We start from the raw sequence: 16,692 nt of genomic DNA, 5'->3' as shown, positions 1-16,692 counted from the left end.
CATAGTTCGCTTCACACAAATGACAGAGTTAATTTTCATTTTGTTAAACATTTAAAAGTGTAACAGGAGTGTAGCACTTAACGGTGGTCATTTGTCACTTATAACTTTTTCTTTAATGTCTTTCTTTTTATGTAATTTTTTATACTGGAGAACAATCTTAAGTATTTTATATATAAAACACAAATATGTCACAATCATTAATATGATTGTTTCGGTCACATAAAATATAACTTACTCATTCAAAGGCTCCCCCGAGGCTCTGCCACCGTAATGCTGTCTGTATTGGTAATATGCTATTTGAACCACCCATATATCCAGGCAATCTGACGAAAATCCTGGATGGCTGGTTATGCATTTGTACAATGTTTAATTCACTAAGTTTATTCTTAGTTGAAGCTACCTCATAACAATATAAACACTCCGTTGATGTTGGCATGGACTTCCAACATGAGCATTGGCACCTGCAATATTGAAAGTACGGAAAAGTAAATGAATTGTGTCGAGTCAGGCAATCCTGGTGCCAGCATATATTACAGAGATGAATTAAGCCATTACATGCTGTGTACGTTACATACTGGAATTTCTAGCGCGAAACAAATATCTTGTTCAGATGCGAATGAAATGTACCGGGGATATGTCTATGATCGGATAAATGCGACGGAAAATTCCAATCGAATCTGAAATATAGGACAAAATATACTTTCGATTGTCATGAAATGCAATGAATTACAAATGTTTTTGTTTGATAAACTTACTAGTACTCTATACACCTACTTCCAAGGCACTACCCTATATTTATGTATTGTGTAATAATGCGATCATAACAGTTAGCAATTCAACAGTCTAAAGTTGAATGAAAGTTTTCGAATTATCTCATTAACAAGCTGAGCACTTACAGTATAAATTCAGCAACTTCTCATTTGATATTAACAAGGCATACACAATTTTGATCACAAATGGGAATGATACCTTACCTGTGGCATAACTTGTACGGAAGTTGTCTGGATGAATGTATCAGTCGTATTGTACAAATCTGGCATGCCGCATCGACTGTCACCTTTTCATTGTTTTTTGTTTCTCCTAAACACAGCTGTCTATTCACGTCCAGTACTGGTTTCCAGATCTGCATTCTGTAAAACAAATAAAAATCCCCAATGTATATTTCCTCATGTGTATCTCCCCAAGAAGATATGCTTCCTTTGATTGACTCAATACTTTCTTTATAATAGTCACTGAAGTATCATTCACAGTAAAGGAAACACACCAATCAATGCCCGTTCGAAAGAAGGTAAGGTCAGATCAGATTTCCATGATCATAACGTGACGCAGATTCTTACACAAGCAAACTTGCAACTTTGTAATATAACTGAACGTTGAAAACGTCTCTGTTTTACACTTGTCAGTATTGTGCGCCGTAGCTCGTGAGCCTTGTTTATTATAATTAAAGTACGTTCTTCATGTCTAAAGTTTTAATGTTTACCGGTTTTCGGACGTTCGACGTCAAAATAGCAGCGTACTGCTGTCGAGTCAATATATTGTACGCAATCGATTTGCTCCAAAGTTGTGGTCCTTGTTGCCTCTGGAAACGATAGAAAATCGATGACTTTCAACTTAGCAACATTCATGTAGGCATGGAGGTCTTTCTGTCTACCTGTACGCGCAAACAAATTCCTTAAGACTCAAAATTATTTGTCTGCAACTACTATGCAATAGTCGTCTACAACTGATATTCCGTAATGCGTTCCCTCTTAAATAAGACGAAGCAAATATCCGATCTAAGTTTCACGTGGTTTATTCGAATATAGCCATGTCTTCCAGACTGAGAACAACAAACTCTCTGAGTAGAATGTTGTACTACAAACGTTGAGAACGTTTAGGAACGATTAACTGAAAACAAATCAAAACAAAAGGATACAGGAAGTGAGAACTAAGCTACGTTCACACTATGACACAGGAAGTAAATACTTTCTTTGACCAGGAAGTAAATACACACTCTATGGCTCAGGAAATTAGAAACAGGAAGTAACTAACAGGAAGTAATACTCCCTCTAAGATGACTCAGGGGTCAAAGGTCATAATAGGTGGGGTGGTCACATGACCCACCTCAGTAAACGCCCTCTAACGGTGACTGAACGTTTACTTTCGTTGACAAGATCTCATTTGCATAAAAGCAGCCCTGACTTAAACAATTAGCTGCTTTGAAACAATCACTAACTCAAAGATGCATAAGAATACAATCACTAAAATCTACTTTAACTAAAAGGTCTCAAAAGTTGTATAATAAATGTAATCAGAGTCCAACTTGAATGTGTCCATTATAGCATTCATTGTTCGCATACTTCAATAGGGTCCTTGGCCTTTTGTTAGGCACACGTGCTCTTAGAGTCTCACAATGGAATAAGGCTATTCAATGTTCCTTCAAGAATGTCTGCTTTAAAGTCACAAAAGAATCAACTGAATTGCTTACCGATTTTGTGTAGGGTTGTATAAGACTATCGCATCAACAGGTTCAAAGCTGTTTTAAGACTCAAAATGGTCTTCACAAGCAATCTTGGCGAGAACTATAGCCGGTCACTTTCAGAGACATGTCTACTCTCTGAAGGTCTAACTTAAAGTGTCTAAAAGCACGCTTGGAATGGCTGCATGTGCGCAGTGCGTAATACGAAAGATAAACATTAAAGTACGGAAGTTGATGGTGACTCATGACTTTGAATTTGAACTATGGCCAAATAAGGGGATGTTGATTTTGACCGTAACATTCCGGTCCCCTAATTGTGTAGATGTGACTCGGAACAATTATAAATCCAATATTCTAAACTGGTCAAAATTCAATCTAACTAAACAAACATGAATAATATACTGTTCATATATCACTAATAAAAAGATTTAAGTTCTTAGCTGTTCTTGTGTCCTTCAGACGAATCTTCAATGGCGTCGGCCTCCAGGAGCACACACAACTTATCCACTGGACGTCGTAGAGTAGTCGTTCTGGTCTTGACTTCTGCAAACCTGACGAGTCCCTTCTTCTCTTTCATCACTTCGGTGATTCTGCCCATGGACCAGGAGTTCCTCGCGCTGTGTTGTCGACGATCAACACCACGTCTCCAACGTTGAGGTTTCTTCTGATCTCGAGCCACTTCTGTCTCTCTTGTAGCAACGGGAGATATTCTTTCATCCATCTCTTCCAGATATATCTGCCAGGTACTGCACTTGTCTCCATCGACGGCGTACGTAGTTGTCATTCTTCTGAAACAAGCCGGGTGGCAGGGCCTGTTTTGGTTTCAGCATTAACAGGTGGTTGGGTGTTAATGCCTCTAGATCGTTCGGATCTTCTGACAGCCTGGTGATTGGTCGGCTGTTAATTATGGCTTCCACTTCGCAGAACAGTGTACGGAGTGCTTCATCTGACATGCAAAGTGGTTGTTCTTTGAGTATGGAAAAGATGATTTTCCTTATGGTTCTGATGTGACGCTCCCATACTCCTCCAAAGTGGGAACCTGCTGGGGGGTTGAATTCCCATTTGATGTCTTGTTGGTGGAGCATCTCAGCTATCTTCTCTTGGTTCCATCTCCTGATACTTTCCTTCAGCTCTTTGTCGGCTGCGACGAAGTTAGTCCCGTTGTCTGATCTGATGGACCTAACTTGGCCTCTTCGTGCTATAAATCTTCTGATAGCGTTGATGCACGAATCTGTATCTAATGAGCAGGCTACCTCTAAGTGTACCGCGCGAGTCGCCATACATGTGAAGATCGCTCCATACCTCTTCTCAGTGACACGGCCACGTTTGACTCCAGTGGTCCGAAGTAATCTACACCTGTGCGAGTGAATGGTGGCTCTTCGGGGTGATGCGGTCCTTAGGTAGGTCTGACATCTTCTGCTCACAAACTTTTGCTCTATATTTCTACAGATGACACATTTGGTTACGAGGTTGCGGATTGCTGTAGGCGCCCGTAGAATCCAATATTTCTCTCTTAGCTTCGCCAGCATCGAGTTCCTTCCAAGATGTCCGACTTCTTTGTGGGTTTCTTGGAGTATGATTGTTGACACTGGTGAGTCTTTAGGCAGCACTATCGGGTGCTTGCTGTCTGGTGACACTGAGGCACGTTCCAGGCGTCCGCCAACTCGTATTATTCCTTTATCCAAAATTGGGTCCAGCTTATATAATGGGCTGTATCTCCTGACTTGCTTCTTTCGTTGTAGGAGTGCCATTTCATCTGGAAAATGCTTTCGCTGCACATACTTCATGATTGCATCTTCTGCCCTTTGCAGATTCTCTAGTGAAACAGGTGGGATCGTTGTTTCACAACTCTTCTGGCTAGTTTCTGCGTTGGTGTCTTCATCACCTTCCTTTCTTTTGTGGCATTGATCTTGAAGATTTTTCTTCGCTAACAGGAACCATCCGACAATTTTCTTTAGTTTCATCATGCTGGAGTAGCGTAGTAAGATCTTCTCTACCCCAAACTCTTGCTCTACTAGTACGGTGCTGTACACGGATGCTTCCCGCTTGACTTCTGGGTCTTTATTACATAGCGCTCTGGAGATGTCCTGTTGTGTAGGCCATTCACTTTCTCGTTTCCACAGGAAATCTGGTCCTCGCAGCCATCTTTTGTTTTGCAGGAACTTGTCTACAGTCAGTCCCCTAGATGCGTCGTCTGCTGGGTTGGATTTTGTGTCGACGTACTTCCACTGTTTACTATCCGAACCTTCACGTATAATGTTAATCCGGTTGGCTACGAAGGTGTGGAATCGGGAGGTTTCATTGGCGCAGTACTTAATCACTGATGTGCTGTCTGTCCAGAAGTATACCTTGTCGTTCTTAATGTCGAGTTCTTCCTCCAACATTCTGTTCATTCTCACGGCCCTGTAGCTGCTGTCAGTTCCAGGCGTGGGATGGTAATTTTCTTCAGTGGTGCAACCCTTGCTTTTCCCATAAGGAAGGCGCAGTGAATTCTTCCATTTTCGTTATGAGTCTGATATACGATGCGACACCGTATCCATATTCACTGGCATCAGAAAAGTGATGTATTTCACGTACCTTGACTTCGCCAAAGTCTGCTGGTTTGTAGCACCTCTGAGTTGATACGTTTTCCAGTTTGGAAGATCTGATAGCCATCTTAGCCATTTCTTCCGATCGTCTTCTTTGATCTTTGCATCCCAGCCAATACCTCTACGACACAAGTCTTGAAGTAGTATTCTCGCAGGTAGGATGAACGGAGCTGCAAGTCCAATGGGATCGTATACTGAGCTGATAATTGATAGTATGCCTCTTCTCGTTGGAGGCCGGCTTTCAATGTTGATCTGGAATCCTATGGTGTCTGACTCGACCGACCATGAAGTACCTAGGGCACGCTCTACTGGTAGGCAGTCGTATTCCAGCTTCAGGTCTTTGATCTCCTTAGCTCTTTCTTCTTTTGGTATAGTCTCCAATACTTCGCGGCTGTTGCTCACCCACTTTGTTAGACGGAAACCGCCCTTCTTGCAAGCAGCAGTCAGATCTTGCGTCAACTCGATTGCCTTCTTTGCATTTTCTACCGACTTGAGGCAATCATCTACGTAGAAGTCTCTCTTTATTGTTTTGACAACTTCCTTGTTGAATAGGTGGCTGTTGTCGTCGGCCATCTTGTGTAGTGCTGTGTTCGCGCAGCTTGGGGATGATACTGCACCGAACAGGTGAACCATCATTTTATAGACTCTTGGAGGGCTTTCTATGTTTCCATCTGGCCACCAATAGAAGCGTAGACAGTCACTGTCCTCTTCTCTAACCTTTACCTGGTGGAACATAGCCTCTATGTCTGCCATTAAAGCGACTGGTTCCTGTCGAAACCGTAATAACACTCCTAGTAGATTATTCGTCAGACCCGGCCCTTGTAGTAATAGGTTGTTCAACGACACACCTTGGAACTTTGCTGAACAGTCAAAGACAACGCGGATCTTCTCTGGTTTCTTCGGATGATATACTCCATGGTGGGGTATATACCATACCTTTCCATCGTCTCGATCTAACTCATCGTTAGGGACTTGTATTGCGTATCACTTCTCAATTATGTCTGCCATGAACTTCTGGTAGTCGGCATGGAACTTTGGGTTTTTTTCTCAATTTTCTTTCCAGGCCTTTAAGTGGTTGTAAGGCATAGTGCTGATTGTCTGGTAGTCGAACTCTTTCAGTTTTGAATGGAAGTCCCATTTTGTAGTGTCCGTCTACTAGCTCAATGGTTCCTTTACTTTCTTTCTGCATGAACTTCTTGTCTTCTTGGGATTGCTCCCTTTTGTCATCTATCATGCGCTCAGGAAAATCAAGGTCAATGGAATGTCGCACTAACCTGTCTAGTTTATCCAATTCTTCCATATCCTCTACGGCCACAACTTCTGTTCTGTAGCTGGGAGGATGTTGCCCTTGTTCGTTCAATCTGACTATGTGCCAGGGGATCCATCCTACGCGTGTTCTGCATGCGTGAGGGTTGAGTCCGGACCACGTATTGTTTCCAGAGGGGTAAATACTGCTGTTTCTCCGGTACCTATCATCAGTCCTATTTCGGCATCTATTCTTGGAAGCCTTATATTCTTCAAATGCGGCCATCTCATGAGATCCTCTTGACAGGGAATGTAGTCTTCAGAGACGCCTATCTCTGGCTTAGTGTATACTGTTTTCAGCTCTACCTGTGGCTCTGAACAGTCTAGGTTGTAAACTTCTATGCCAGTGACTTTGTCGCAGGTGTGGCTGCCTAAGCCGTTCACTGTATTTACCGTCAGCTTTGTCTTTCTGCCTGTGGCTCCAAGTTTTCTCTGTAACGCTTCTGTGCAGAATGATATGACACTACCTGTATCCAGAAAGGCATAAGTCTGTACCATTCTATTTGAGCCTTTCAACTTCACCTTGACAGGGATAATAGTCAGCAGGACCTTGCAGTTATCATCATCACCACCGGTGTCATCGTCTTGACCACCGGTCCCCATAAAGGACTGTACTTGGTCCACCTCTGCCGTAGTGCAGTGTACTGCAACACTCTCCTCATCTTTATCAGTTGTCGGTCGACGATCCTGATGTAGTACTGTTGGGTGTTTTCCTTGGCATTTGGAGCATTTAGCTTTCTGCTTGCATTGCCTACTCCGGTGACCAGGTTTCAGACAGCCAAAACATACACCTTGGTTTCTCAGAAAGTTAACAGTATCTTCTTGACTGGCTGCAATCAATTGTTCGCAACTGTCGAAAGAATGATTGTTATCTTGGCAGTGCAGGCATGGTTTCTGTTGAGCCTTGTTTGGTTTGGAGGTTGAAGTGTTGCTCTTCTTGCTCCCTTGGTTCGTCTTCTTGTCTGCGCTTGTAACGCTAGTGGCGAAAGATTGTTCCACTTTATCTGTACCTCTCTTCTTTTTCACTGGATTGTCGAGGCTAGCCATTGCTTGTCTACTGTAGTCCGGGCATGACAGTCTGCTTGCTTCGGACTTCACCAGATCGACGAGGTCTTCAAATCTTACTCTTTTCTTGGCTTTGCGTATCTTCGCTGTGCGTTTACTCCAAGAATCTTGAATAAAGTAAGGAAGCTTCTTGACGATCCGTTTCATATTTTCTGAATGTTCTAGTATTTCTAGGCCATCAACGCATCGGGTTGCTGTCTTACATCGATTTAAGAAGATGGCGAACTTGTCTAACGAGGCAACGTTGTCTGGCTTGATTGGAGGCCAGTCCAAGACCTTCCTCAGGTAGGCGTTGGCTATCTTGTGTGGATCACCATAGCGCCCTTCCAGCTCCTCCATGGCGCCTTGATATGCTTCACTTGCATCTGTGTCTGCATACCCTGAACTATTTCATGGGCTGTGCCTTCTCTGAACTGTCTGAGCAGAGTGAGTTTATCTTTGTCATCTTCGGCAGTCAATACAAGTTTGGTCTCAAACTCGTCTATGAATGATCTGTACTCCATGATGTTGCTATCAAACTTCTTTATCACTGTAGACATTTCATTTATTGCTCTGATCATGGCCCACTGTGCAGAGTCACGTGTCGTCTTACTCATGTTACTGCTACTGCTTCTGATGGAAATTCTGGAAGCTGCTACACTGACTTCTTCTTCTAAATCATCCGCCTCACTGTCATTCTCCCTTTCTATTGTAGGAGTTTCCTTCTTATACACTCGTACTGGTGTTGTGGTCTTTCGTGGTTTTGTTCTGGACACAATGGATTCGTCCTCCAGTGGTTCAGTCTTAATATTGATGGCGATATCGTCCTCGAATTCGTCACCAAAAAACTTATTCAGAGATCTAGCTCTAGCATCGGCTACGGCAATCTTCGTGTCAAGTTCATGTTGCTCCTCCTTAGTTGAAGCTCATGTCTTGCCATGGCACGCTCCATTTCTTGTCTCTGCCACTCCATTTCTTGCCTCTCCCGGTGTTCTTGGAGTTGAAGCTTATACTTAGCACGCTCAATTTCTTGCTTCTTCTTGAGCTTGGCTGACCTTGCCAACAGTTCAGCCTTTTCCCTTTCATCTGCTAGTTTGGTGGCTGAGAGTGCACTGTGGCTCGTATGATGGCTGACCCCACTCTGGCTGCCAACTACAGACGGCTTCGGTGTGCCGACTTGAGAGACACTATCTTCTGGTCCTACATCCTCTTGTGGATGAATTGGTGTGGGGTTCACAATTGGTGATAGGTTCGCTTCCTGTTTGCTCACCCATGCAGTGGTGTCTTTAAAGAAGTCCCAAAAACGTCTTCAACATCAGCCAGCCAACGAAGGCGTTCGTCTGGCACCTGATCCTTTGGGAGTAAACTTTCGTATTCATAGCCCGTGTCTGCAAAGACTTGATGCAGCTCCTTCCACACTTCAAACTTCAGTTTGACTGTGAATAGGTCTGCCTTATCAGCGATGAGGTCTTGTATTTCCGTGGACTTTCGGGTTAGTGAACTCGCTGTTTTCTCTAAGAAGCCACCTTTAGTAGATAACTCATATTTAAGTCCTTTTTCGGACGGTGTTCTGTCACGGCCGCTACGCCTGGGTTCTTGCAATTCCTTTTCCGGTGACGAAGTTCTTGATTTCTTTTCTTCGTCTTCCATGGTTTGACTTAGGTGAATATCACAAGTCCGATACAAAATCGTTAATGAGAAATGTAGCGCGCAAACAAATTCCTTAAGACTCAAAATTATTTGTCGGCAACTACTATGCAATAGTCGTCTACACTGATATTCCGTAATGCGTTCCCTCTTAAATAAGACGAAGCAAATATCCGATCTAAGTTTCACGTGGTTTATTTGAATATAGGCATGTCTTCCAGACTGAGAACAACAAACTCTCTGAGTAGAATGTTGTACTACAAACGTTGAGAACGTTTAGGAACGATTAACTGAAAACAAATCAAAACAAAAGGATACAGGAAGTGAGAACTAAGCTACGTTCACACTATGACACAGGAAGTAAATACTTTCTTTGACCAGGAAGTAAATACACTCTATGACACAGGAAATTAGAAACAGGAAGTAACTAACAGGAAGTAATACTCCCTCTAAGATGACTCAGGGGTCAAAGGTCATAATAGGTGGGGTGGTCACATGACCCACCTCAGTAAACGCCCTCTAACGGTGACTGAACGTTTACTTTCGTTGACAAGATCTCATTTGCATAAAAGCAGCCCTGACTTAAACAATTAGCTGCTTTGAAACAATCACTAACTCAAAGATGCATAAGAATACAATCACTAAAATCTACTTCAACTAAAAGGTCTCAAAAGTTGTACTATAAATGTAATCAGAGTCCAACTTGAATGTGTCCATTATAGCATTCATTGTTCGCATACTTCAATAGGGTCCTTGGCCTTTTGTTAGGCACACGTGCTCTTAGAGTCTCACAATGGAATGAGGCTATTCAATGTTCCTTCAAGAATGTCTGCTTTAAAGTCACAAAAGAATCAACTGAATTGCTTACCGATTTTGTGTAGGGTTGTATAAGACTATCCATCAACAGGTTCAAAGCTGTTTTAAGACTCAAAATGGTCTTCACAAGCAATCTTGGTGAGAACTATAGCCGGTCACTTTCAGAGACATGTCCACTCTCTGAAGGTCTAACTTAAAGTGTCTAAAAGCACGCTTGGAATGGCTGCATGTGCGCAGTGCGTAATACGAAAGATAAACATTAAAGTACGGAAGTTGATGGTGACTCATGACTTTGAATTTGAACTATGGCCAAATAAGAGGATGTTGATTTTGACCGTAACACTACCTTCATGATGTAGGTAACCCGCTCGAAATTGCATTGCATGATTTTGGTTGTAAAGCGTGATTCAAAAATCCCAGCGATACGTACGCCACGTGTATCGGGTGCCCTTGCTCGCGACTGAATGAACAAGTCGGGTTCCATAAGAGTAAAATATTATCTACACTCGATCGCGACCCCGGAGAAATCAAAGGACATTCGTTAAAACAAAAACCAGAACAAAAATTAAATTGTTCTATGAACAAAGTTCTATAAATCTTAGAAATTGCCCGACAGTCGTAGAGGCGTCATATTTGCAATTGGGTAATAAACCGGGACGATCGTGGAGGAAGTAAGACAGATATCAGCCATGCTAATTGACTGAGTGACAAACCTGCTATCTTTCAACAGCTGGAGCTCATTCTGCCCCTTGGACTGTGCTCGTGACAACCGCGACGATCGCCTTTGATGATCGGACAAAGATATCCGCGATGCTAGTTTAGTGGCTGATAATGTTGACAACTCCGCAATCTTTCAATAGCCGGTCTGCGGAGCGCGCTCATCTAGCCTCCTCACAATTGCGACACAGATGTCTGCCACGCTAATCATGCTAATGGTATGGCTTGTTGATAATGTCTAATTAACGACCTTTCAAGTCAACAGCCGGAGCTGGAGCCGTGAATTAGGCAATTTGCAGAAAGGGTAAATTTAATGTTGAAGAATTTAGTGAACAGCTTGGTAAGATTTACGTTGTTCAATTCGAAGCAATCAAGAAACTACAATCGAGTATGACAAAAAAGGGAGCAGGTCACCTTAATCCTTGTCCGTTTCGATCGCAGAACAGGCAAGGAGAAACTCCTTGCTTGTGGCCCCAGTAATTGTCACCATCTTGTCGCTTGTTGTGGTCGCCGAGACCCCGGTACCCTGGTCACTTCGACCTTGTCACACTTTTCCTGTTCTATGTCATTTTAACTATTTCATGCGACTTACTGGCTTGCCAAGAGAATCTGTGGGCAAAGGCGTTCAACAAACTATCTACCACCTAGCGTAACAATCTGCTGGATTTTTTTTCTTCAGCTCATTCTGTTCTGAAATCAACAGACTTGGAGCAAGTCTAGTTACGCTTGTGCGTATGTAATAAGAGTGGCAATGATTGGCTTTGTACAAGAATATAGCTTTGCGTACGTTGTAGGATGCTGTACGCTCTTCCACAACAAAACACATTTGTTGCGTTTCTGGCTTTACCTTCAAAATGCAATCAGTATAGAACAAATTTGACAACCTGCTTTTAAGAAGTTGTCCCCTTAACTGAAGAAAAGTTATGAGGGGTCGACATGCCCAGGATGGTTGGGTCGAGGTGACCATAGCCGTACATACGATGCTGTGTGTTCCCGGCGTTGTACGGCCCACCGTATAACGATGGGAACATACAGCATCGTACGCAGGGGCAATGTTGACCAAGGCCGACAAGAAACCACGAAAATTAGAGCGTTCTCAAACATCCTATGATCGTATCAGCATTGTACACTGTATCAGACGCTTCCTTGTGTTTTTATTTCAAATGAAGAGCAAAAAATTGCAAACTGCGCAAGGCCACCATTCGAGATAGACAATAGTAAGGGGCAACACTGTCTAGTGTTTTGATCGCAAATGAAGACCCGTCTTGTAGTCATTGTTATAATCAACCTATTCGTACACATTATCATACATGCTATGCCGGTATCTGAATTCTCCTATTGTTTAGATGGTATGGATATGAACCCGTATTTGAACTAGTTAAAATACGAATGACATTTTCACTGTAACCGAACTACCTACAGCTACGCGTACGCGTGACCTTCGCTGGTATGTTCATATACATGTAAACCAACACAGCCTATAATAGGCGAGCGGCGAATCCAAAAAGGGCCTTATTTTAGGAGTTTAATGGACCCACCTTACATACGGCCACATCATACGTCATTTGAAAGCTTATTATCTCTACTTTAAGAATATTGACGATGCGGAGCTGCCAAGTAGGGCCATACCCCGTAATTTGCATAATTTACACGGGTACCCAATTTGCGTAAGTGCGATATAAAATTAGAAAATTCATTGTTAACTACTGTAAACATACTTTTAAACTATCGTGTGATATATCAAATGAAAGGTATTTGCATGTAGAATACACCTTTGATATTCAAAGACATTTAAATTGATTTCACTGAAATATTTTCATATTTATATTGAAAATGATATCTTCCTCTCTTGAATAGCAATATTTTAAAAATTTTAACACGTACAGCTACAACATACAGCTACATCATACATCATTTGAAAGCTTATTATCTCTACTACAAGAAAATTGACAATGTTGAACTGTCAAGTAGGGCCATAGCCCCTAATTTGCATAATTTACAAGGGTATCCAATTTGCATAAATGCAATATAAAATTACAAATTCATTGTTCACTACTCTAAACATACTTTTAAACTATCGAGTGATATATCAAATGAAAGGTATTTGCATGTAAAATACGAAATGAATATCGAAAGAGATATTTTAATTGGTTTCACTGAAATATTTTCATATTTATATTGAAAAAATATTTTCCCCTTTTGAATAACAATATTATAAATATTTCATCACATACAGCCACATCATACAGCCACATCATACGTCATTTTAAAGCTTATTATCTCTAATTCAAGAAAATTGACAATGTTGAACTATCAAGTAAGGCCGTATCCCTAAATTTGCATAATTTACACAGGTAAGCAATTTGCATAAATGCAATATAAAATTAAAAAATTCATTAACTATTCTAAACATGCTTCTAAACTATCGAGTGATATATCAAATGAAAAGTATTTGCATGTTAAAAACAAAATTGACATCCAAAGAGATATACAAAGTGGTTTTACTGAAATATTTTCATATTTGTAGTGAAAAAACGTTATTTTCCCCTTTTGAATAACGGTATTTTAAAAATTTTAACAGCAGTATCAATGCAACCACATGCATTATGATGTGCAAAAAGTGCATAGAACACGGAGAACAAACAGCTGAAATGAGGTCTGGAAATGAATATTTTGTTTGTTTAATGTATGTTTCAAAACATATGAATACCTCTTCTTGTCTGCATTATTATCCGATACCGATGTCTAGTTTTTTATAGGTCAGAGAGTGTTTCTCAAAACATGCCCTTTGTATGGAGTATAATATACCCATTCACAGCATATGGAAATCTTTTAATGTTACTCAAGTATACAAACATTTTCTTATAATGTTGTAACCAGGCAACAGCACTAATATATATATATATATATATATATATATATATATATAATATATATATATATATATATATATATATATATAATATATATATATATATATATATATATATTGATTTTAACATATATGGTTAATGATTTGAACGCCGACATTTTTTCGTAAAGATGTGTTGGATCACCAATTACTATCAAGTCCAAACATAAAGAAAAGTAACTATGTAGCCGAAACAATGTGTGAGAGTAAGCTGTAGTCAAAGTTATGGCATGATTCATGATCCAAGTCATTCAAAGCGATACAGTGTCATGCATTTCTACATCTAGTAATTCTACAAATTCATCATTCTCATCTTAAACAGTTTTGTCATGAGTAAAAGGGTGACAACAGTTATGGCTGCCTTGTGCATGGAAGATTATTTGACAGCAGACACAACTGGTGACATGTAATAAGAGAAAGCAAACTCCACACATCGTTCATATCTTATAGTTGTTTGAATTTTGTGTATGTTATGTTTGGCTGTTTTGTGTAAAGTGTTGATTTGCCATGGCGAGACGTACCCCTAATCTACGTATCCTGCCCTGAACCCGCACTGGAGTGGAAAGACTACTGTGACACTGCGATCCTTTGATGCTACCTTTCGAGAATAGAGTTGTCTTCATCAGTCGCTTAAAATTCATTTTCGGTTGGTGAAACGTGTGCACTACTTGACCACGTTGTTTCACTGAAGTTAAGTTTGTTCAAGTAAGGAAGCTAGAATGTCTACCGTTTCGGTCTGGTTGTGTTTGTGGATGCTCATGTGAATCGGAGATCGAGCTGTTGTAGGTTTTGTTTGGCATTGGTGTAACGCTTATATTTCTGTTTCATATGTATTATTAGGCTACGTTCACAATAGTGGTGGTGAGGGGCAGAGGAGTTCGGGTGGAATCGAAATTTTGAGGGATAGTAGATAGAGGAGCACTTGAAAGTTTTGATCTGCCTATAGGAGAGCTGAAAATGTTTTGGTTCCCTTTTACTTTTTGCGATTCCAAGGTTTCGAAGGCAATTCAATGGAAATCGAATAACAATTAAATGTCATATATCACTCGATAGTTTGAAGTATGCTTAGAGTAGTTAATAAATTCCTTATTTTATATCACATTTCTGTAATTTGCGTACCCATGTGAATTATGCAAATTGGGAGCTACGGCCGTACTTGACAGCCAAACATTCTCATTTTCTTAAAGTACAGATAATAAGCTTTCAAATGACGTATGATGTGGCCGTATGATGTGGCTGTATGTATTAATTTTTTTAAACATTTTTATTCAAAAGGGGAAAATATTTTTTCAATATAAATACGAAAATATGTCAGTGAAATCAATTTAAGTATGTCTTTGGATATCAAAGATGTTATTCTACATGCAAATACCTTTCATTTGATATATCACTCGACAGTTGAAAAGTATGTTTAGAGTAGTTAACAGTAAATTTCTGACTTTGCATCGCATTTATGCAAATTGGGTACCCGTGTAATTATGCAAATTAGGGGCTATGACCCACTTGACAGCTCAACATTGTCCATTTTCATAAAGTAGAAATAATAAGCTTTTAAATGACGTATGATATGGCTGTATGATGTGGCTGCATGTGTTAAAATTTTTTAAATATTGTTATTCAAAAGGGAAAATAATTTTTTCAGAATAAATATAGAAATATTTCAGTGAAATTAATTTAACTGTCTTTTTGGATATCCATGTTGTATTCTACATGCAAATACCTTTCATTTGATATATCACTCGATAGTTTAAAAGTATGTTTAGAGTAGTTAACAATGAAATTTCTAATTTTATACCGCATTTATGCAAATTGGATACCCGTGTGAATTATGCAAATTAGGGGGTATGGCCCTACTTGGCAGCTCCACATCGTCAATTTTCTTGAAGTAAGATAATAAGCTTTTAAATGACATATGATGTGGCCGTATGTAAGGTGGGTACATTAAGTGTGAAAAATAGGTGAGTCTGCCGCTCGCCTATAAGACTTGCTGCGCTACGAAACGTCATTGTGATTATGGTCAAAATCTGATGTTTGCAGTAAGTTCACGGGCATTGTTAGGTACAAGTACAGTTGTACCAAAAACATACAAACGAAAGCATTGAAAATTGTATGTTTTTGCCAACACCTGTCATAATCGTCCACGGCTGGTCCCGTACTGTGCGGTGTTTTCATGTCGTCTACGCTGCTGAAGATTACGGTCCCGGCTGCGACAGTGCATCATGATAGAACCGCTATACGACAAGTTTCCTGTTGACGAGTTTAAGTATCTAGGTGGTGAATTACATCGTTTACAACCATAAATGAGCCACAAAAATCCAACCGCACTGAAAATACTCGCGACAGACAAGATGCACATATTATATTTCCGATTTCCATCTGTGCGTTAGATTCACAGGGCATGATCATGTCCGGTGCGGGTTTCGGATACAATGTAAGAAAATAGTGAAAGTCAAACTTTCGTTAAGGTTGTTAAAATAAGTTACTTCTATTTAGGCAAGCAAGTAACTAAATATACGAACAGACTATGTAAATACCTTTGAAATGTTTATTCGTACAGCACAAAATCACGAACGAGTTACGATGCTACAGCTTACAGTGTACTCACTTCACGTTTTCCCTTATCCGCTCAAATTCCTTTCTAGATGATAAATGCAGCATATTTTGACGTCTGAGGACATGTATAATTCTTGGTGATAAACTAATTTGCTACGGCTATTAAATCAACTGTGCATTCATAGATGTCGCAAAGCTGTTTGCTCTAACTCTATGCTCTCAGCTGTTCATACTCGATCGAGTTTGAAATCAACACTCGCGCGGCGCGAATATTTAGACCCGATTTTTGCAGGCCTCATAACTTTCGCGAAGGGATGACATTATGTTCCAAAAACGAAAACACACTCATTTTATACAATCCAGCCTATGTTTTACTTCCGCCGCCATTGTACGCTTAAAATGAATCTTCTTCAATTGTGAAAACCTGTGCCGACATCTTAATGTTTAAATTGTTCGCTTTAAATGTGTGCCATAAACCCTCCTTGAGGTGGAATGGCCCAATAGCGGAATAATATCAAAAAGTGATAGGGCCGCCATCACTCCATAGCAACCACTTTTTATGAGTACAGCAGGGAGCAAGCCGGTCGGTTTCAGTTGATTGCGTCGCTAATTTCGGAACGTCTGTAGGAAAACAGTCATACCAAATTATGCAT

General features: G+C 40.5%; 2 protein-coding genes across 2 annotated transcripts; both read right to left on the bottom strand.

Moving 5' to 3' along the window:
* Positions 1–3,171: 3,171 nt before the first annotated feature.
* LOC139127270 (uncharacterized) lies at positions 3,172–4,851 on the bottom strand. Its single transcript, XM_070693182.1, has one exon. The coding sequence runs from the start codon at positions 4,849–4,851 to the stop codon at positions 3,172–3,174; it is 1,680 nt and encodes a 559-aa protein (XP_070549283.1).
* Positions 4,852–4,962: 111 nt separating this feature from the next.
* On the bottom strand, positions 4,963–5,799 carry LOC139127269 (uncharacterized). The gene has a single exon (XM_070693181.1). The coding sequence runs from the start codon at positions 5,797–5,799 to the stop codon at positions 4,963–4,965; it is 837 nt and encodes a 278-aa protein (XP_070549282.1).
* Between the last annotated feature and the right edge of the window lie 10,893 nt (positions 5,800–16,692).

Source organism: Ptychodera flava, unplaced genomic scaffold (assembly GCF_041260155.1).
Source record: "Ptychodera flava strain L36383 unplaced genomic scaffold, AS_Pfla_20210202 Scaffold_30__1_contigs__length_3116999_pilon, whole genome shotgun sequence".
In the NCBI taxonomy this organism is placed as follows: domain Eukaryota; kingdom Metazoa; phylum Hemichordata; class Enteropneusta; family Ptychoderidae; genus Ptychodera; species Ptychodera flava.
This window is presented reverse-complemented; position numbering and strand designations above follow the sequence as displayed.

What these genes read in the sequence shown, in the direction of transcription:
- LOC139127270 (XM_070693182.1), bottom strand. Translation starts at nt 4,851, where the DNA reads ATGAACAGAATGTTGGAGGAAGAACTCGACATTAAGAACGACAAGGTA.
- LOC139127269 (XM_070693181.1), bottom strand. Translation starts at nt 5,799, where the DNA reads ATGGCAGACATAGAGGCTATGTTCCACCAGGTAAAGGTTAGAGAAGAG.